Source organism: Bombus fervidus, chromosome 18, assembly GCF_041682495.2.
Source record: "Bombus fervidus isolate BK054 chromosome 18, iyBomFerv1, whole genome shotgun sequence".
Taxonomy (NCBI): domain Eukaryota; kingdom Metazoa; phylum Arthropoda; class Insecta; order Hymenoptera; family Apidae; genus Bombus; species Bombus fervidus.
The window spans coordinates 872,583-894,917 of NC_091534.1; the positions used below are offsets into that span (position 1 = coordinate 872,583).

General features: G+C 36.7%; 1 protein-coding gene and 1 long non-coding RNA gene across 2 annotated transcripts in view; one reads left to right on the top strand and one right to left on the bottom strand.

The window, feature by feature from the left end:
* LOC139996508 (uncharacterized) overlaps positions 1-22,335 on the top strand; it is a 289,415-nt gene that overhangs the window by 246,706 nt on the left and 20,374 nt on the right. The window lies entirely within an intron of this gene.
* LOC139996500 (venom acid phosphatase Acph-1-like) lies at positions 3,059-18,858 on the bottom strand. The gene is made up of 6 exons (XM_072020870.1): positions 18,636-18,858; positions 9,146-9,247; positions 8,296-8,555; positions 5,968-6,130; positions 3,602-3,928; positions 3,059-3,486 (listed from the first exon to the last, which is right to left on the bottom strand). The coding sequence occupies exons 1-6, from the start codon at positions 18,735-18,737 to the stop codon at positions 3,286-3,288; spliced, it is 1,155 nt and encodes a 384-aa protein (XP_071876971.1). The 5' UTR covers positions 18,738-18,858; the 3' UTR covers positions 3,059-3,285.

A 22,335-nucleotide genomic window follows, 5' to 3' on the forward strand; every position in this document is an offset into this window, starting at 1 on the left:
GTGCGGCCTCCGCGTCCTTAACAAATCAGGCCAGGCTCGCACATTTGAGACAACCGGAGAGCGATCAAATATAGAGGTAACTATAGCGAGTTCGGAGGTAATATCGCTCGTGAAAGAATGGAGAGTTCACGAGGACGGAACCTCCAGCGACCATAGGATATTGGAGACGCGTCTGGATTTCGAGAAACGAAGTATCCCGACGCAGCTGCAAGGAAGAAGATATAATACGCGGATTGCCAACTGGGAAGTGTTTCAAAGGGTTGTCATGGAGGAGAAAGAGTCACTCCGCGAGACAACCTTCCAGCAGGCTGAGGACGTTGAACGAATGCGACACGGCTATTCCTAAGAAGAAATGGCACTATATATCAGTACCATGGTGGACGCCCGAGCTCATACGAGCAAAAAGGAACACCTACCTGGCAAGAAGAAGATACAAAGGGGATAAGGACCCGAAGGATAACGAGGGAACAAGAAAAGCTGCGGTACTGGGAAATCAGGAAGCAATATATAAACACTGTAACGAGAGCAAAGATCCAGAGCTGACAAGATTTTGTAACCGAGGAGGGTAAGAAAGAGCCCTGGGGAATAAAACGGTCGCGGGTAAACTCAGAAGAGAAGAGACGGCGTCCACCCCGCGGAGGCCACAAGGCCTCCAACTGGCGAACAACCGCAGCGGCGATGCTAACAGCTCTAATACCCGATGATTAAGAAGAAACTGACACGCTGGAGCAGATAGAGATCAGACGGAACCCCTCCGAATGTCGAAAACATCACAAAGTTTCGGATTGAAGAGCTGTGCGGCGCAGTGAAACGAATGACGAAGGGGAAATGTCCTGGACCCGCCCTATTCGAGGTAGAGGTAATCCAACGCGCCTGGGGAAACTGAGGTTTTTAGCTGGTCGTATAATGGGATTTTGGTGATTCAGAAGGATATTTTGATATTTAAAAAGCGTAGCAGGTAAATGGACTGATCCTGTTGAGGTGAAAAAGATGTTTCGATTTTCGGAGATCTAAACGTTTTAAACGATCCACCTTTAAATCAATAGTTTGTATAATTATAAAATGCTTAGTTATAATAGTTTTTGTAAATACAAATTTCTTTTTAAAATGACACGTCGTATTAGAAGATAGAAGATCTTTGAATAAAGAAATTGTTGTATTCAAGGGATTCGAACGATGAGTTAAATGGAATTCCTCGGTAAATATAGGCTTATAATCTAGCTTTTATTCTGGTTTATTGGTATTATCGAACGAATCTTTAGAAAATGAAGTAACTATTAATCAATTAATATATCATCTACTGTAATGTCCAAGCCAATAGCATTCCTTTTGTAATAAATAGCGTTCCTACGGTGACAAAAATTTTGCTATAATATATTAAATATCTTTTCAACAAAGGAAGTGACAAAGGGAAACAAGTGGATCAACACTGCAGTTGTCAGTAACCAATCGTCAGTAGAAGTCCCGAGTCGAGAGTTCTGAAGAAGCAGCTAGTCACGACAGTAATTAAACTGTTGAACGAAGCGCGACGTATTCAGCTGGCAGCTTTCACGTACCACACCTCAGTTATATTGCATTAGGACATAATACATTATTACGTAATAATATATATCGTAATACTATACAACGTAATACATTATAATGTAATATAATATAACGTGATATATTATGACGTGTTATGATATAATATAAAGCAATATAATATAGCGTAATATTAAATCATTATGCGTTATTACTATGTAATATATTATTGTATTATTTGCTGACGTCGTTAATGTGGTTTTTACATGTTAGAAATTAATAGCTTAAGCGTCGTAAATTAGTGTTTTATATGTTCTAAATTAATAGCTTCAAGGCCGTAAATTAATGATGTAAATGTTTTAAATTAATGGCTTAAATTCTATAAATTAATAGTTTAAAGTTTATTAATAGTTTAAATTAAAACGCAGTGAATTTTCGCATATTTTTCGCTACACGTAGTTAATTTACTATCTTTTGTGTACGAAGAACTTAGAACAGGATCTGAGGAAGCTTCTACAATTCCTTGGAGAGCGAATTAATTCTCCAGAAAGTTGGTATTTATGGAAAATCTCTGACCCGTACCGCGATAGCCGTGACACTTGCTACGATAATTATTCATAACTAATTAATTAATAGGAAATTCCGCTGGAAATCGGTGTTGGAATCTTGCCTTTATCGTACGATCCTAAAAGTTCACGAATTTTGCCAAGGGAAAGAGTAATTAACGAATAATCGTGAAATTGGGGGAGAAGTATGTCTGCCCTTGTGGCACACTATCGCGCTCTTATCTACGATCGATGCTGAGCGATGCATCTATCGAAGCCGGCTGGGACTGCAGGAAAGTACGGTCGCAGAGTTTAGTCGCAAACTACGAACGCAGACGGTGTACCGCACGCGTCACACGCTCATAGCGAATCGCGTCTTATTTTTTATTATCATATATCTTATCTCATTATCTCATCTTGATGTTTTGAATAAATCTTTTAGCATATTATACAAATTCCGAACTATATTCCTCTGTAATTTACGAACTTTAGAATATTGTTAAAAAATAACGTAGATCCTACAATGTCTTCTTCGTACTTCGATTTTCGAACGATTCAAATCCCTTGCAAGTGGCAATCGAATTACGATTATCATTATCAGCGCGTTGAATTTTTTCAACAAAATTTAAGATACAACTATCTAGTCCAGGAGCTATAGATCGTAAAGGAATTTTATTTCGACGTTGGCACTAGCATTTATTTAAAAATGTCAGTTAAGAAAAAATTATTTTACGCGAATAGAGAATTTCTGATAAATTGCTTGTAAAATTTTCAACCGGCTCGACTAGTGTTCCATTATACTTGAGAATACTTGTTTTATTTAAAAAAAATAATTGTGCAGCATTCATAGAAGGCAAATTCCATGCTCGATATACTTGAACAGGAATAGTCTTCAAATACATCGATAAATTGAGCTACCGATACTGATATTAAGCTTAGCTTTTTAATTATATAAATGATTTCGAAAAATAATGTAATAATTATAAACATACTATTAGCATGCTTCTGTAATTTCATTTCCAACACAGACAACCTTTTTCGATTTGCTGTTTTAATTCCAATTATCATTAGTGTTGCAATGCCACTTTACGTCATATTGATTTTACGTCGATAACAGTGAAATTTACATGAAAATGGCAAGAAAAAACATTACATAAATCGTGAAAGTTCCATATTCACATAGGTCTTCGATAATACGCATTTAAAACATATATCTCTATTACATAATTAAATCCAATAGTCCTGAGTAATACCGACGTAACTTTTTCAGCGATGCATTATTCCATAAGCAATCTGATTCTTCGTCCGAAGGGATCACACGTTTCATCAGTTTTACGTACTTCTCGTACGGACATATTTCACCACATTTAGGAATCGTATAAGTGGCTATTTTGTCTTCAACGCCACTCCAGTGTAACATCTATCGACAAAATTTATAACGTTAGATCTTATATATATGTTAAAAAAAGTGTTGAATAATTAATTTCATCAGTCTTAAAGAAAATCTTCACTTTGCATAATTTAATAAAACTTACTCTAACAAATTGTTTGCCGGTACAACTTCGCAATTTTTCGACTATAATTGCCGATCCATAGAGAGGCATTTCAGGTTTAGTTAAATCGTGTGCTTTGGCAAATGCTGCAACATTCAATTCATGTCCACTATATACGTAAATTTTTGGAGAATTTTGAGTTTTCTTGGCATCCATGTTTTTTATAAATTCCTTTACCAGGAAACCTCCATTGAGTCGTTTCATTAATGTGTTATGAGATTGAATATCATACTCTAATTTTACAAGTGAATTCATTTTCAGTTTCACATCTTTAGTTGCCCATTCTGGGAGAGTAATGTTCATACTTTCCTGTAATATTAAAACACTGCTTTTCATTGTTATTACAACAGTCAAATTATAATTACAAATGCAAAATGTATTTCATTGTATTATTATACAGAATAATATTTTATTCTACGTATTTATCATTTTGTACGAAATGAAATGAATTTATTTATTTATTCGTTTATTTACCTTTAATGAATTTCATATGAAATATACTATATGAAATTAATTGCCATTTTGTAAAAATGTAAAACATATTATGCAGCAAAATTGGATGTTTTTTTATTTTGAAATCTATTTTGCTGCACAAAACGAAATGAATTTTCCAAACTGCTTTTAATGTTCAATAGGTAGGATTTGATAGGTTGTTGATGGACCATGACAAAGGTTGGAATTTCGAGGCAAATGCTGCTATAGTAACGAAAGAAAATAAAATTGCTTGGAATTCGATTGGATTTTTTATACAGACGCCTTGTATGGTTCCATATAATACACTCACTCGGTGTGACCATGGACTAGGTAGGAAAGCGGTTGTCAGGAAAAGTGTGCGATCATTGATCAATCGATACAATTGTACGTATTACCGACGTGCCAATTACCGTGATATGTCGGTATAATTAGCACGTCGGTAATAGTGCTTGCCTTCTAATATCGACAGACGATTCCCGAGCAGTTTAATTTACGATTCTTCGGTCTACGATATCGAATGTTTTCTTGTCTTGGTTCGTTGGATTTCAGAATCGCAATTGATTTTTTTTTGAGTGAGTATTAAACAGAATGCGAAAGATGAATTTCTTTTACTCCTCAGTTTTGATATATTTCCAAACATTTTGTATTTTTCACTCTCGGTTAAGCTCAAAGTGCTCGGTAGGTACTTTGCTAATATCGATTTTATAAATATCAACGTTTTAGCGGTTAACGAGGCCATTATTATAATAACTATTTACTTTCCTCTATATATTTAAAATATTCAATTCTTCAACAGTTTTCACACTTTTTAATTATTAATAAACTAAATTTAATATGTTAAATAACATCGTTGCATCGCAATTTGCTTCAAAATCGCACTGTTTGCTAGTCTAATAAAACTTGCTCTTCCCCATGTAGAAATTCCTATTCATCGATTTAGTCTAGAACTTAGGCTCGTGTGCGAGTACTAGAAAATTATATTGTATATATTACAATAATATTGACATTGTTTTACGAATTTTACGAATTTTTAAACGTTTCTCACAATCTACAAAACGTCAAGTTAGAATCAATATTATTATGGGAAAAAATTTAAAAAATTATGTATTTTTGCATATGTTTCACGAGGTAAGTTGATGAACTCACGAAAAAAAAAAAAAGTTTCGAGGCGTAGTCTTTTTTTCTTGAAAATTATTAAAAGTGAAAAAGATATAAACAATTAAAAATATGAAAATCTAACATTTCCGATCACGTTATATTACTGGTATTATTCCGACAACTGGAGTAGGGCGGTATGCACGTATCGCGTACGACACCAGAGATACAGATTCGCGATGTCGCAAGGATAGCGGCCAAAGATTCGCATTTTTACGCCGCTCAAACATCAGCAGAGTTTTTATTTAATTATTTCCGGTTCAGCGATGTTTTTTTATGCAATGCTTTTAAAAATTGAACCTGCATTTCCCAAATGATAAAGTTGAGAGTCTTGAAGCTTTCACGGTCTGGATTATCACTACATATTTACACTGTTACGCTTAACAATGTAAACAATGCTTCGTGTAACACGAAACAAGAAATCCAACGTTTCGTCGGTATTGCAGTTGATGATACTGTATACGTATATGTGGTACCAGTGCGACAGCCTGATGGAGCCAGCTGTGATACTAATGAAATTACTCGGATCTCTTTCCCTTCTCGACAAAACTTTTTTTCGGAAGGCTCAAACAATGTTAGTATCAGTGCTAAGTGTAACAATGTGAATAACAAAGAGATCAAATTATTAGGAAAAGCGATCGTAAATATATCTATGCCGACGATGTACAATGATGCAAAACACCGAAACTAAAAGTAAAATAAAAGGATTTAAGACAAACCTGTGTTTTCAAGAAATGGTGCAGTTTGTAAGTTGACAAGAGTGGATCCAAGACCATGTCTGATCCGGTGTAATTTGCAAGATACTGGAAAAGTTTTTTGTTTTTCGATATTGTTGCACGAACCGAAGATGAAGCTTTAGTCCTGATATATTCCTTTATGTATCTAAAAGAAACACAGTTTTACCTATTGTAATTAGAAATAAATAAAAGGTGTAAAAAAACATCTAGAATACGTGGCAATAGCTTCATAAAGATTGAAAACGTACCAGGAAACAAAACTGTCGAGTAATTTATTATCTGTTTTACATACACGTTACATTTCCTATCCTTACTAAAATAATGGATTTAGAAATGACTTGGAAAGTTTCAATAACCATGTAATCCGTCTATAAATAAAAGAGAAAAATTGTCCCTTTTCATCGATTCAATACTATAACCGTCGAATTGAATTGAATTGCTGAATTTTGCTTATTTGTTATAATTTCCGTTTTGATTATAGCAGACTATTCGTGATTAGCTTGTTAGAAAAATGACACATCTAAAAATAGTCAGATCTGAGATGTTTGTAGAAAACTTTTAGAAAGGAGATACTGTTATAGAGTTGCTATAATTTTTCGATGAATTGTTTTCAATAATTATTTAGTAAGAATAAAAACAATATATCATTAGAATCCTGCAGAACCTCAAAACTATTATCCAAGTTATAAAAGAATTATTGTTAAACAGCTAAGTTATTAATAATTTCGTACTTGAAAATTTCTGTTGTAAATCGATTTCCTGAAAAAAATTACTTTTCCCGATAATGCCAATTTTCTAGTAAATCGATTATGCATATACGATATATATATGTCGGAGATGAAAGTACACCGGGCCTTCCCTTCGGAATTCTTAGGAATATCTGGAACACTTTAATCTTATAAGCAACCCGATTATAATTGTCCAAGATTTGAGATAATGAGCTCAAGGCGACAATTAGTCGCCGAACGTAGCCGCGATCACGGGATGAACGTTCCACCTTACAGAGATATAGAATTACATAGCTCTCCTTTAAAGAATTAGCCGTACCGACAATTAACAGTAAACATTCCAACGGCCCCGTGGCTCGCCACACACAAACCCTATTCTTCAGGCAAGATGATTGCCAAATGTCGATGCATCGTTCACAGTATATGTTCAGCTAGCCTGAGGACCCGTTGTAAATCTCAGGATTTAGTTAATTAAGGTCCTTCAAATTGACAAACAGTCTTTATCCTAACAGTGCGTAAATCTGTCACCTACTACGGGAAAATACGGGAGATCGGCTTTCCTCACGAACGACGCTTCCCGTTAGCAACTTTCTCTCAAGGGCGGCTAGCATCCTTTTCTAACCACCAACGTAGAAATTAACCAATTAACAGCAACGTCCATTTCCCTCACTTTCCGAGCGGAAGCTTTCCTCGACGAATCCGATGATCTCGTGCCCTTGGACACATCCCATCGTAGTTTTCCTCTGCAGCATCATCGCGACGGATAATACATTCTCGTGTGATCTCATTAGCGAGGAAACAAAGCCTTTTACCATCAGTGGATACTTCAATTTTTTAATCACGAGTCCGACTTAGACTTTGGAAGAGAGTATATTTGTTATCCCGTTGACCGCGGATTCGTTATCGAACCTAAGATCATTGTCATTAGTATCTCGAGTATCTAATTACCACGGTTACTTGTCAAATTCTGTAGTAATCATATTAGTACTAGTAGATATCTTTTCTATCGCGTAATAACAATGTCTAATCCAAATGAAAACTCGTTACACGCCCCTAATTATAATGTTAACCCAACATATATATATATAGGTAACTGCGGGCCATAAGTTTTAGAGCACATGCTGATATTTGATACAAATTGTACGCTTTACACTGCTTTTATGAAATATTTTATTATAAATCCGTTATTTCATTCGCACTGTACGTATTTTATAATGTACGATAATACATAAAATAAAATTTATTAGAGTTTTTCAATGAACAATTAATTAATAATTAAATAATTAATTGAACAAATAATTAAATAAATAAATAAATGTAAGAAGTAAGTGATGCAACATTGTTGGCCAACAGTACATGTATACGGCGTGTATGTACATATATATATATACGAACATATCTTTGCGAGCGCATATTTACAGTGCTTTATTTTTGGTTGAACAATTGATATGATTTCGTCGATTTTATATGTCGTAATCGTTAATAGTGGTATTTTTCATAAATATTATAACAGTGAAATGCATAATCCTGTATCGTGACAAATATAATGAATAACGATGTATTTAAATTGATTTATACTTACGCTGGACAAAGTATTGGGAACAGTAGATTGTCTATAGTCAGTGGTACGAAATGCGTTGGTATTGGATATAACTGTAAACGGCCCTCTTCGGTCAACGTTGGTGGATACAGACCGCTCAGAACTAATTGCAGAGACATTTTTGTTCGATCCATATCCGAACTGTAGGCATAAACGCTACCATATTTATGATGATCACCAAGAAATGCACCATACCGTTTTTTTAATATCGCACCAAGACGAAATTCTCTTATTTTCCCAGCCTAAACGAGAACAAACATATATTATATCGTAGACATTTATGCTAGGGCTAATTTTATTTCCATCTTATATTGGATAACTTTTGTTTTATATCTTCAATAATCTTTACCATTTACCCTGCGGGGGCATTCGATAAATCGTTATAACGAGGTTTCACAGGTACAACACGTTGACGTTCTGCGGTACAAAGTATCTTTGCAAGAGTTTTAAATTTAATATAAGCTTTTAAAAATTTTAAGTTTGGTATATATATACTATATAGTATAATTATACCTTTATAATAAGGTGATAAGTGATAAGGAAGTACATAATGTATATAATATATACGACATAGCAATAAATCGCGAGACTCTTAAGAGAAAATTCCACTCGTTGAAACGATTTTCCGCAAGAAACAGAAATACTTGTTCAGTACTTTGCTGTAGATTACATACGGCAAAAGTTGAATCGAAATTACAATATCTAAATTAGTTTCCAGAAATCGTACCTTACGTAGATAAAGAAAAAGCATAAAAACAAAGAATCGATTACGATTACTATATTTCATCGAAAAAGTCACTTTATGAATTATTAGAATATAATATGTACTTACCTCGGTTAACTGACCATAGCCAAGCGTGTTGTAAATAGGATTATAGGCTAACTTTTTATATAATTCTGATTTAGTTGGTGTTCGATCGCCATGTCTAAACACCTGCAAATTTTGTAAGAAAGATTATTGAAGCGAATACTAAATGTGTTAATGTAAAACATCTGTATATATCAATTTGTTTGTATATTCAAATATTTTTTTATAAAAATTATAATTCCTAATGTATTATAATAAGTCTTCAATCACCTTTGAAGCGCAATTTCGAATCAGCCAGAATTTTTTCAACTTTCTTCTTCCATATTACAGATATATTCCATATTTCTATTCACAACATTAATTAATTAAGCTACTTTCGCAACACTTGGCAAGAAGTTGTCGATCAGGCACTTCGTGTATATAAAGTGATGAGAAAATAAGAGAGACCTCGTAAAGTAAATAACAGTAAAATAGTACAAACTTATTATGCGAGAGAAGTAAGAGGAAAAACATAATATTACACGGAAGAGAGTTCCCAATTGGCGGAAATCCTAGAAAGAAATTCCAATCAGATTCGTTAATTCTAATTTACGAGGAAATTATTTTACTTATTCCTAATTTTTTCCATGATTTCTATAAGTAACATCCTCTTCTTCGCATAACATTTTGTTTCTTCTCTTGCTTCTCTTTCGTAATAAATGGAATTTTGTGTTATTTTGTTGTTATTTACTTTATATTAAGCTTCAATTTCCTACTATTTGTTCAAGTTTAATTTGTTGCTGTACGACATATAATGCAGTCGAGACATTTTGAAGTGTAAGAACAGCCCGGAAAAAGCTAGGATAGGCGTGTAGACTTATAGAAGAAATTTGTTAACTTATTGAAGTTCTGTTACAGACTAATGATAGAAGAAATGGTTGAAGTTGGACAAATTACTGGAGGATTAGACAAAATTGCTTCCGAATTTTGCTCGAATTTTCTGACTTTCCATTTTCTCGAGAAGAAGGAGGTGGAGAGAATAAGTAAAAGAGGTGAGTACATGTTTCAAAGAAGGAGAATATTCTCTATAAATAGGTCTTGTCACGGTGATCTCGGAATTCCAATTAAGCAGTAACAGCAAACCTGATATAAAAATCCTCCCAAGTCAGCACTCGAGATTCCATTCCGTTCCTATTTCTGTTCTGTTAATGTGACATTCTGACCGTTACTCTGTTAGTTTTATAATAAATTTTGAAACAACTATCAACTGTTATTAATTGGAGTACGAATCTCTCACCTTACGTGCGGAACGTGAAATAATCTCGAACTGACGCGACAAAATTAGCAATCCCTGCCAGGATCCATTCATCGCATCAAGAGGAAACTTCAACGGGAACTCTACGGATTCTACAGCGAAGGACCACGGTCACCTCCTTGATCAAAAGAAGGATCCACAAAGAACTTCGGTAAGCTGACTTTCTTACATTATTGAAACAATAAAACCGAAATACGACCTGAAGATAGTGACTCTTCTTCCGCTGAAAGTGTCATATCTCTCAGCATGAACCCAACTGACAAGAGTACCGCTGAACAAAACGAGCTAATCGCTACCCTGATTGAACAATTTCAAAGCCTAACTCACGAGTTTAAAAGCTTTAGAAATAGCACCAATCAAAACATTAAAAATATAAAGGAATTTACGGAAACTAGCGATAGAAACCGCTCTAAAGAAATACGCGATCTTGCAAAAGCTATAGAAGTGAAATACGACACTGAAACTGACCAGCCACACACGAGCGCCCATTTAGAAACCGGTGCCGATAACGCGACGGACAACGAAACCGACAGACCAAACACTTCACAATGACAACGAATTAACCACGTTGCGACTAGACGAGGAAACAACTGCAACGAAAATCAAGGCCTCGAAGCAGATTAGGCCGTACAAACTGTCGAGACACTACGGGGTCGAGATGACGTAGGCGTTAAAGATTTCATCTTATCGGTCCGCAAAGCAAGAGCTAGGTGCAAGGCAAGTGACAGAGAACTATTATTAGATCTCATACTGATCCAAAGAATTACCGATGACGCAAAACGAAACATACGGTATCTAAAAATTAACTCGTTCGAGGATTTATATTCATGCTTAAGACAACACGTATTAACACCAACAACTATTAGCAATTGTGGGGACAAATTAAAGAATTTAAAACAAGGGACAACAGAAAGTGTACAATCTTTCAACTCCAGATTCCGACGACAGCTCAACGAATTAAATTACGCAGTTCAAAACGAAAACCGCACACCAATTGAACGACGCGTAGCTATAGACATTGAAGAACACGAAGCACTTAAAACATATTTACCTAACTTACGACAAGAAGTAGGACAGATAATAGTAGCTAGCGATCCGAAGAACCTGAACCTTGCTCAACAATTAGCAGCTGATAGAGAACAATGGTTACGAGAAGCAAATCGTGTTGCCAACCGCCCGAAGAACCAATCTCACAATACTGTATTAGTATCTAAGCGAAATATTACCGATCCGCAACCACAAACTTTTGCTCAGTCACCTAGCCGACCATTAGACGACCGCATGAAACCGAAGTGTCCCAAGTGTTTACGAATCGGACACACAGCCGAAAACTGATACTCTCGAAATTTTGTATTCGCCAACCAAGGAAAGATTCCACCCCGAGTAATCCAAACAACGGAGAATCCAGGGGGAAGCTTACCTAGAGTCAACTGCATCACCACCATCACAAAACGGAATAATCGGCCTCCCATTTCTTACAAAGTACCAATATAACATCACTAACGATAAACTAACTGTTATGTCGCGAAGCTTGATATGGATCGTGTTTCTAACCGTCTCTCGCGGTCCTCTAGCGTTATACACGAATCGTCTCATCTTCCCGACGGAGCATACAATGTATCGACGAGCGCATGGTTGCCGCCCGGTCGCGAGTTCCAGAAACATCGATTCGATCCGTTCTTTAATTTCACAAAGAAATCGGCATACGTGATCATCGGCGCGAGCGGTGACGTGATCCGAGCGCGGTGGGGTCGTCTCCCCGAGAGGACAAGAAATTTATCCTAGGGCAGTTAGTCTTTCTTCAGAAATCATATCGCATACATCTTAAACCCTGACGAATAAAATCGCGAATTCAACGAACATCGATAAATATCAAAGTCGAGTTCTCGGCGTTCTATCCATCAAATCGATCAATCTTCGGATTAACCAATTACTGTGTTTTCCGACACGACGAAGTCAAACAATTTCTGTCGATGCAATAATTATTGTAGGCTAGTGTAAATAAATATATATATATATTATATAACTGTGGATTCCAGTTATATTAAAAACCAATCACCCCTATTATCCCAAAAGAAATAAGGGGATCGCCCTGGTCGTGGTGTTGATTCGTGCAATCGTAACGGAAATTTACGACTCCCGTTGACGCGCTACATCAAGCGATCGCGTCTCCTCGCGACTGGACGAAAGTACACTAACTTTAAACGAAATTATATTACCATTCCAGAAAACCGATAGCAAGATAGGACCAGGCGAAACTTTAACTTCAACCCAATACATCGAAGGAAAGCCCACCACAGTATGCTTTATCAACACTGGTAAGCAAATCTGTCATATTACAAACGAAATAGAAAAACCCAATAGATTAAGACAAATTAATAAATTTGCACGAGTAATACGTACCAAACATATTGATCCAGAACTTCGAGAACCTCTTGAGAAAATCCTTATCACCTACCTAGACGTTTTTAACATGGACACAGACTCACTACCATGCACTAACTTAACCGAACATACGATCACACTCAAAACAGACAAACCTATAAACATCAAATCTTATAGACCGCCCGAATGTCATAAAAAAGAAATTGAGACTGAAATCAACGACATGCTAGACAAACGTATCATAGAACCATCGGACAGTCCATATAACGCACCAATTTGGGTAGTTCCAAAGAAATTAGACGCATCAGGTAAACAAAAGTGGAGGATTGTTATAGACTTTAGAAAATTAAACGAGCAAACAGATCAAGACTCGTATCATTTACCGAACTCGGACGAAATACTCGATTACTTAGGCAAAGCTAAATTTTTCTCAGCCCTGGACCTCTCGTCAGGATTTCACCAGATACCCATGGAACAAAAATCTAAAAAATATACTGCATTTTCAACTCTACAAGGTCACTTCCACTATAATCGCACGCCCTTCGGACTCAAAAACGCACCGGCAACGTTCCAGCGCATGATAGATACCGCGCTACGGGGATTAGTAGGAAATAACTGTTTCGTATACTTAGACGACATCATATATTCGGAAGCACCATCCAAGAACACAATCGAAATCTAGCTATTGTATTAGACAGATTACAAAATTTAGGATTAAAGATACAACCGGACGAATGCGAATTTCTGATACCAGAGTTAGAATATTTAGGGTACGTAGTAACAAAAGAAGGAGTAAAACCTAATCCCAAAAAGATTCAGGCCGTGAAGGATTTTAAAATACCAAAAACCGCGACTCACGTAAAATCATTCTTAGGACTCGTTGGGTACTACAGAAAATTTATACGCAATTTTTCTATAATCGCGAAACCACTGACAGACCTCACAAAAAAAGACACTACATTCCACTGGACTGATAAACAACAGCTTGCATTTGACACACTGAAACAAAAACTCTGTGAAGCTCCTGTACTGCAATACCCGGACTTTGAAAAAACATGCACGTTAATAACAGACGCAAGTAACGAAGGATTAGGAGCAATACTCTCCAAGACGGACATCCATGCTGTTACATATCCCGAACCTTGAACCCTCCTGAGAAAAACTATTCCACAACCGAAAAGGAGTTACTAGCAATGGTATGGTCAATCAAAAGACTAAGGCAATATTTACTTGGTAGAAAATTTAGATTCAAAGCGATCATCAAGCTTTAAAATGGTTAAAAAATGTTAAGGATCCCTCATCGAGACTCACGCGATGGCGCTTGAGACTCGAGGAGTATGATTATGAAATAGAATACAAAAAGGGGAAAGAAAATACAGCTGCAGACGCTCTGTCTCGATCGTATCCCATCACCAACGAAGAAATTCAATCCGGCTTAGATAATCCGAACTATTACGACGAATATATCGACTGGAAAACAAATAATTCCCCAGCTCCAATAACTCAAAAGACTAACAGACCATACTTTAAACAAATTACAAAGACCGAATTAGGAGACTTTAATGAACAGCACTGGTTGCATCGATTAACTAAACACTTTATTAACCAGACTGGACACTTGCATATAGGAATAAATGACAATAGCTTCAGCACATTAGAAAAAGTAAACATTCAACTCATGTTAAGGTTTCTAACAAACAGATTCCCTCAAATTAAACTGGTATTTGAACAAGATCCGCCAGTAGACTACGATAACGAACAAAAATAAACTATACTGCGCGAGAATCATAACGAAATAGCAGGACACTTAGGTATACACCGCACCGTGAAACGAATACAAGAACACCATCACTGGACAAACTTAGAGCAAGACGTCACAGAATTTATACAAAACTGCGAAACCTGCCAACGAGAAAAATTAAACCGTATCAGGGCCAAAGAACAACCTACAATAACTGACACACCTCTTAATCCTAACGACAAAATCGCAATGGACATATTCGGACCTCTCACCAAAACCAAACGAGGCAATCAATTTATCCTGTCTATCCAAGATCAATTAACCAAATATCTCATCCTCATACACTTGAAAGACCAAACAGCCAACTCAATCATTAACGAACTTTTGGATCACTATGTATACATGTTTTCTGCACCGAAAAGTATCCTTACGGACATGGGACGAAATTTCGTGTGTAAACTGATGGATACATTTGAAGAGGCTTTCAAGATTCGACACATAAAAACCACTTCTTTCCACCTGCAATCTAACGGATCTCTCGAACGAACACACGCTGTAGTAAAAGATCTTATTCGAACTTGTACGACCGACCGACAAAACGATTGGGACGAAAATTTAAAACTAATATGTATGGGATATAATACTTCAGTACACGAAACGACCGGATATGATGCCCCATTTGAACTAACATTTGGACGACAAGCTAACATGCCATCCTCGATATCAAACACCCCCACCCTAACTAAAGATCAATTATTTAAACTCTGGAAAAATCGACATAACGCCTACATAGCAAAAGCAAGTGAAATCACTGAATCAAACAAAAGGCGATATCAAAGAGATCAGATTCGAAAAATTATCAAAACACAAACTATATTCCAAGTAAAAGATAAAGTATGGGTACATAACGATCACAAAACCAACAAACTAGACCACGAATGGCTAGGACCGACTGAAATTCTCTCATCCAATCCACCCACTTATCTAATTGAATATTCCAACGGTCAAACGCAAAGAATCCACGGTAACAGATTAAAACCTTATTTTTCAGGAAGGCAACCATAACATGAATAATTCTAACTCTCGAACACGTTCTAAGCGATCTAGTAGTAAGACCACTAAATTATGCCAACGTTTTCTTAGAACACATAGATGATTGCTATTTGTACAATGAACAAGTAGATGTCACCCTTATAGTGGACCTTAGCGATCCAATCGATCAAACCAATAAATTACAACATGTAATCGAGCTAATACACCGCCAACGCAAACCACCTTGCGCTTACATACCAGAGATAAACAATCTAAAAATCAAGTATAGAAATCCCCTAATCCTAATCCTAATCAATTGAAATTGTTATTACATTATAGAAGCAAACGCGGACTACTAACTAACTCTGGATAGCGACAGGCTCTGAGGTGACGGCGCTTGAATTTTGAGTGTCCGACTCGTTAGTCGGAATCGTTTTCGCAGGCATAATAAAGCGCGTTGACTTTTAAGGAAAGGTGAAAAAACGCATGCTGATTTCAAACAATTTCGCTTGTTTCTAAACTGTTGTCGATCATTTAAACTATTTTTAAAAACTCGATGGTATTATAATCGTACTGTTGCGCTACATCATTAACTGTACACGATAATATTTCATAATTTTTAAACATGAATGTTTTGAGCAAATTGCATATTACTGTGTCTGGTCGAAAACTTTCGTCAGGAATTGTATAGTGGATCACACAATTTTTTATCGATTATACTATACATACATTGCACACATACGAGAAAAGACATATGCAATATTCTTTGTTGCTTCGATAAAGATATTTCCTTTCCCATTCTTTTTTTTTTTTTTAATTTAAAGTTCAGCGATTTTAGTATTCTTTGTATAGTTCGAACTGAGTAAGGAAGTTTCAACCTTTTGCGTTACTTTGCTATAGTTATTCTCCTATTTCTTGACTTTGAACATCTTACTTTTTTTACTCGACAAGTCAATAAAAATATTCTCTTTGCCTAATATTTATTTTTGGCCATGTATTTAACGAAGCACACAGGGATTCTTGAACTGTTCGAAACTGTGCCGAAATTTTTATGAAGTTGATAGAGCTCACGAATTTCAATTGAATGCATCCTTACTATCAAAAGGAAAGTATAACACCTGTATATTGTAATAAAGCGATAAGATATGCTTATTCTAAAAACATATTTTCATAATTTACGCAAAGTCGATTAGCTTATCGGCAAGGTGCGCCGTTTTGAATTGTCATTTGTTTACTGATTCTTCAATTTCAGACGTTATGTCATCTTTTATTAATCAACGATCTATAATTTACAATTAAATTGTAACAGATACTATGTATATGAGAGATGCTGTACCGTTTACTTTACATGTTTTCTCCCAATATTTGAATTACACGCGTTTTGAACGTAATGAACACGTATCTTCTTTTAATTTCTAACAATTTATTAGTAAATACCTATTTATACAGATACATGAAAATTGTAAGAAAACATGTAAAGAATTTACAAGAAATCTGTTTTATTGTAACATGGTAGTGTAGGATTTGCGATTGATTTTTTACCTATTTCATTTATTCGTGATGGTTTGGATCGAATTTTATAAAATAGACGGTTCTACGTTATTTTACTTGTAGCAATAAAAAATTATTTATTTGTTACTATTTTTTTAGTATTATCATTGACTAAGTACGCGATGGACCACACATTCGATGCTTTGGTTTGGGGGTCACCTGATTTCCTTATCATTTTCAATTCTCGTGTGGCGTTATTGATTCGTTACAGCGGTGATTTGCATTGAAACTATGGAATAACAAATAACATATAGAATCACATATCGTGTATCGATAATTTCTTCAACCGTGTTATGATACAAGTGATTGGAACGGTGGTTTCCTGCATTATCCATTGCTGTATTATATTATCAATTGCTTAAGTCATTTTTTATTTGTAACGCTATTAACTAAACGAATATGATATTTTCCGCTTTTGTTCACGACATTTTAAACCTTTTAATTATAATTTCTTAAATGCAAAGAGCTACTTTTAATGTTCGAAACAACGTAGAAATCAACTTTTCGTTTCACAATTTTCTAACGAAAACATGTCTGAAAATTTGAAACAATATTATTTTAATTTTGTGACTTATCAAGCTGTTTCCTGTATCAAAACAATAAAAAATATTGCATATGTCTTTTCTTGGGCATTAATCAATTTATTCAATACATCAATGTATCTATAGTATAATCGGTAAGAAATTGTGTCGAACGATACGTATAAAATCTTTTACTTAAATTGAAATAAGATACGGACAATTTACTTGTCGCAGTTTCTACTACTATATAGAATACAAATCTTATATCTTTTAACATTTATCACGAATTACATGTAATAACATGTAATAACATGTTTTGTAAATAGCATTACTTTGCGACTGATATCTTGTTACATTTAAGTAATAAATGGTATAACGTATAAATGGCATGCTATAAACTATGCAATCTATGTAAATCCCTCCAATTGTTGTAAATCTTATTTATAAAACAGAACTTTTTTCTATTTATTTATTATGATAAAAATTAATTATGTGTAAACATGGCGCGCATATTTAACGTCCATTCTTATTGGAGCTATTGAATTTGTTTCGTATTAAATTTAATTCTGAGAAACAAATTTAATACGTTGGAATAATAGTTCAAAGGTTATTAATAAATCGAAAAATCAAAAAATACTTTATTCGAAATAATTAAATTTACTAATATTCAGGTGTTGCGATAGGGACACGAAAGCAATGAATTGAAACAAATTCCGTTAGAAGATACAGCACTATAGAAGAATATCGTTTCGAAGTATATTACACAAAATTGGAAATTTTTGTATATTACTGTTTAAACTACATATATATTGATGAGTTACATTAAAATCTGGAATTTCCAGAATTTTATATTTTAAGAGTAAAATTTAAAAAATGCTAAAACAAATATATACACACATGTTTCATGATTAGACATTATTACGTTACAGTTATTTTATAAAACATCTCGCAACTGTATTTTAATTAATTATAAAATGTTCATCTACTTACAAGTTGTACCAACTCCACTTCATAATCTTCTTTCTTCGAACTTGTTGACTGCAGGATCAAAAACAACCAAAATAATTGTACGCATACTTTTATACGAATCATTTTTTGTATGATACAGAGATAACTCGTAAAATGATGTTAATAACAATTAAGGAAGAATATTAGTTTGTTTTTATATAAAAAGATAGGGTGGAACAGAATGCTGAGCGAAAGATACTATCTATTTGCCACGAACGCAATCAAATTTATAGTCTATTATTCCAGGCAACCAATTGTTCAAATAAATGGAAGAGAGAGATAAATCGTCGTAATCTGATAAATTAACATGACATACTTAACCGATTATGAGAGCAAAATTACTTCCGTATTTCAAGTGGATGCATTTCTGATTGCACTTGAAGGGAAACGTTTGAAAAATTCGATAATTACATAGATAAATGAACACATCATACATCGCAATATTAATTACGAAATCTGATCAAACAGTTTGGTAAATAGATCAAGAAATATTCGCCTTTACTCATAACACTCAAACAATTAGTTTACAGGATGTCTATCGTTTAAATTAATACTGAAAATCATTTTTTATTCATAATATGACTCGTCCTATAAAATGTATTTGCTGATTCTAAAAATCCACGTTGAAACATAAATATATTTCGATAATTATTGTAGAGTTTATAGTTTTTAGAATTTATTGAGTTGAATATTCTGCAAAACCTTTTTCGAAACATATTTCTTGGAATTTTTCGTACATAGTTTGTATGCTAATGATATTAATGGTTTGTTAATCCAGATGTCTGTCTTTATCTACATACAATGTAGTGTAACTCATTGCTGCCTCGATGTTTCACTTAACATTGAATAATGAAATATCACTGCTCGTTTTTATGAGAACAGAAACGATTGACAATATCTTGTCGTACCTTTTTCTTTCAAATATGTTATCCTTATCGGTAAGAGAAAGAATCTATTGTCATTAATGTCTATTTATAACAATAATACCTATCTATAACAATTTATCAGATACAGTATCGTACATTAAATTAACGGTAAGTCAATGTGAATTTATAGAAAGATAGAATACATTGTATCATGAAACCCGCCATATATCATACATAGTAGCGTTTATAAATTTCAAACGACAAATTTTTGTTTGGATTATGCACATGCAATATAAGTGCCATCTTTTCATTCGGTTTGTTGCTTTAAAATAATAAAAATGTATATTTGGCCTTCTTAATCTCGAAGTTTCGATCGCCGAATATAAATAAAACACAAATTTTCCAATATTTGTTTCTTCCGAGCCCCTATGGTCAGTGATCGTTAGGTTAAGACGATCCTCTTCGAGAGAGTCGTCGCCGCCCGTTTGAAGCGACACATGTCAGGGCGGGTGCAGGGCTGGCACGAAAGTCAGTACGGCTTCCGGAAAAGATTGGCGCGGTCAGACGCGTACGGGCACTCATGGAGGACATGGTTTCCCGGGATGGCGTGGCGCTGGCGGTATCTCAGGACATCGTCAACGCGTTCAACACTATGCCGTGGAACGGGATAGTGGCGGCTTTAGAACACTTCGAGGTTCCTAGCTGCCTCGTTCGGCCTAAAGGACCGGAAAGGGACAGAAGTAGCCCAAAGTCCTACAGGCCAATCTGCCTGCTCTCCATGGTGGGCAAATTGCTGGAGAGACTGATGGCTACCAGGATGACAACCCTCTTCCACCAACACGAGCTGGCCTCAGACTGGCAACACGGCTTTCGCCCTGGAAGATCGACAACGGACGCAATACTACAGCTAAGGGAGAAAGCTGCGCAGCTTGAAAACCAGAAATATGTCTTCGCAATCGCGCTCGACATATCAGGAGCCTTTGACAACGTTTGGTGGCCAAACGTTCTGCACGAGCTGAAAAGAAGAGGTTGGCCCGATAACCTATACAGGCTAACACGGAGCTACTTCTCAGACAGAACCGTGCAGATCGCTGGGAAAACCGAGGTGGTCACCAAGCCCGTCACCAAAGGATGCCCGCAGGGTTCGGTATTGGGTCCAAACTTTTGGAACCTGATATTCGACGACCTGCTGGAAGAACTGGAAAAACATACACCAGAATGCGAGCCGATAGCATACGCGGATGACATAATTATACTCGTTGCAGGAAATGCCAGAACAGAACTGCAGAAGAAAGGACAGAAAGCAGTCACACGTGTCTCCAACTGGTGCTCCAGGAAAAAACTGGCACTATCAGCAAGTAAGACAGAAATGCTCTTGCTGAAGGGGAAATTAGACGCCGAAAGGCCACCAATTATCAAGGTCAATGGGAAAAGTATTCGTAGGAAGCATACCATAAAATACCTTGGAGTCCACTTCGAGAGCGGCTTCAGGATAACCAAGCACGTAGAGGAAACCACCAATAAAGCAAGGAACCTACTCAGTAGCCTCGCAAGAGTGGCCAAGGCGAAATGGGGTCTCGGACAAACGGCCATGCGTACTCTGTACAAAGGGCTGTTTGAACCGATAATCACCTACGCCGCGGCCGGCTGGAGCGACCTACTGAACAAGAGCACGAAATCCAAACTGATTCGCACACAGAGGATGGCGCTTCTGCAGATAACAAAAGCCTACAGAACGACATCCGCGAAAGCACTACAGATAATAGCAGGAGTCTTGTCCATCGACCTCCTAATCGAGGTAAGGGCAAGGCTGTATAAGAAAAAGAAAAACCTCTCCGAAGAAAGCAGCGTGGAAAGAATCATTCAAGAAGCTACTCAGGCGTGGCAGGCGCACTGGCATGCCACGCCCAAGGGAAGGACAACCTACGAATATTTCAAAAACCCAAAGGACAGACTAGCAAGCCGCTGGATAAACCCAGACCACTACATGACGCAGTTCATCAGTGGTCACGGCGACTTCAAAAGTAAGCTGAAGTCATTCCAGCTGAGTGAGGAGGACACATGCGACTGCGGCATGGAGGAAACACCGCAGCACATAATCGAGGTATGCCCACTCTTCGAAGAAGAGCGACGGAAGCTGCGGAACTCCATACGAAGAAACATGAACGAAGAAGCCACTAAAACCAGAAAATAACCAAATAGGGAATAACACAAACAGAACACAGGACCATAAAAAGAGGATTAACAAACAATAGACACAGTAACACACAATACAAAATACAAGCAATAAGCAGGATCAAAAGCGCCAGAGCGCAGACCGAGGAGACTACCTGCGACCGTCGATGCAGGCGGTGCCCACACAGTGGGTGCTGTGACGGTGCAGGTTATAATCGGCTGGAAAGCCAATCTGCTGGGACCGAGCCATGTGCTGGCAGCTCCGCCTCCTCGTGGCACCCGCTGGTAACGGCGCAACGCGACGCTCGGGTCGGCGTGCCCGGTCAAAGCCGGTGCAGGGTGTCGGGGAGCCCCACAAGAAGGTGAGGTGAGTGGTCTTGACAGGAATGGGCCCACCAACTTCACCGAAACTCTCCGAATCGGATCGGCAAAACTGACGGGCGCCAGAGGCACCGACCAGCCGCCACCCGACTGTAAGAGAGCATCAGATCCATCGGGGTTTCCCGGGACGTGGTCCTACGACCCGAAAACCCATGCCCGCCTCATGCTCCCCGCCTTGTGCCACCTGCTGCCGAACATCGGCAGGGCGGGTGTCGCGGTGCGTCGACTATACGAGGGCATTGTTCCGTCCCGAGTGATGT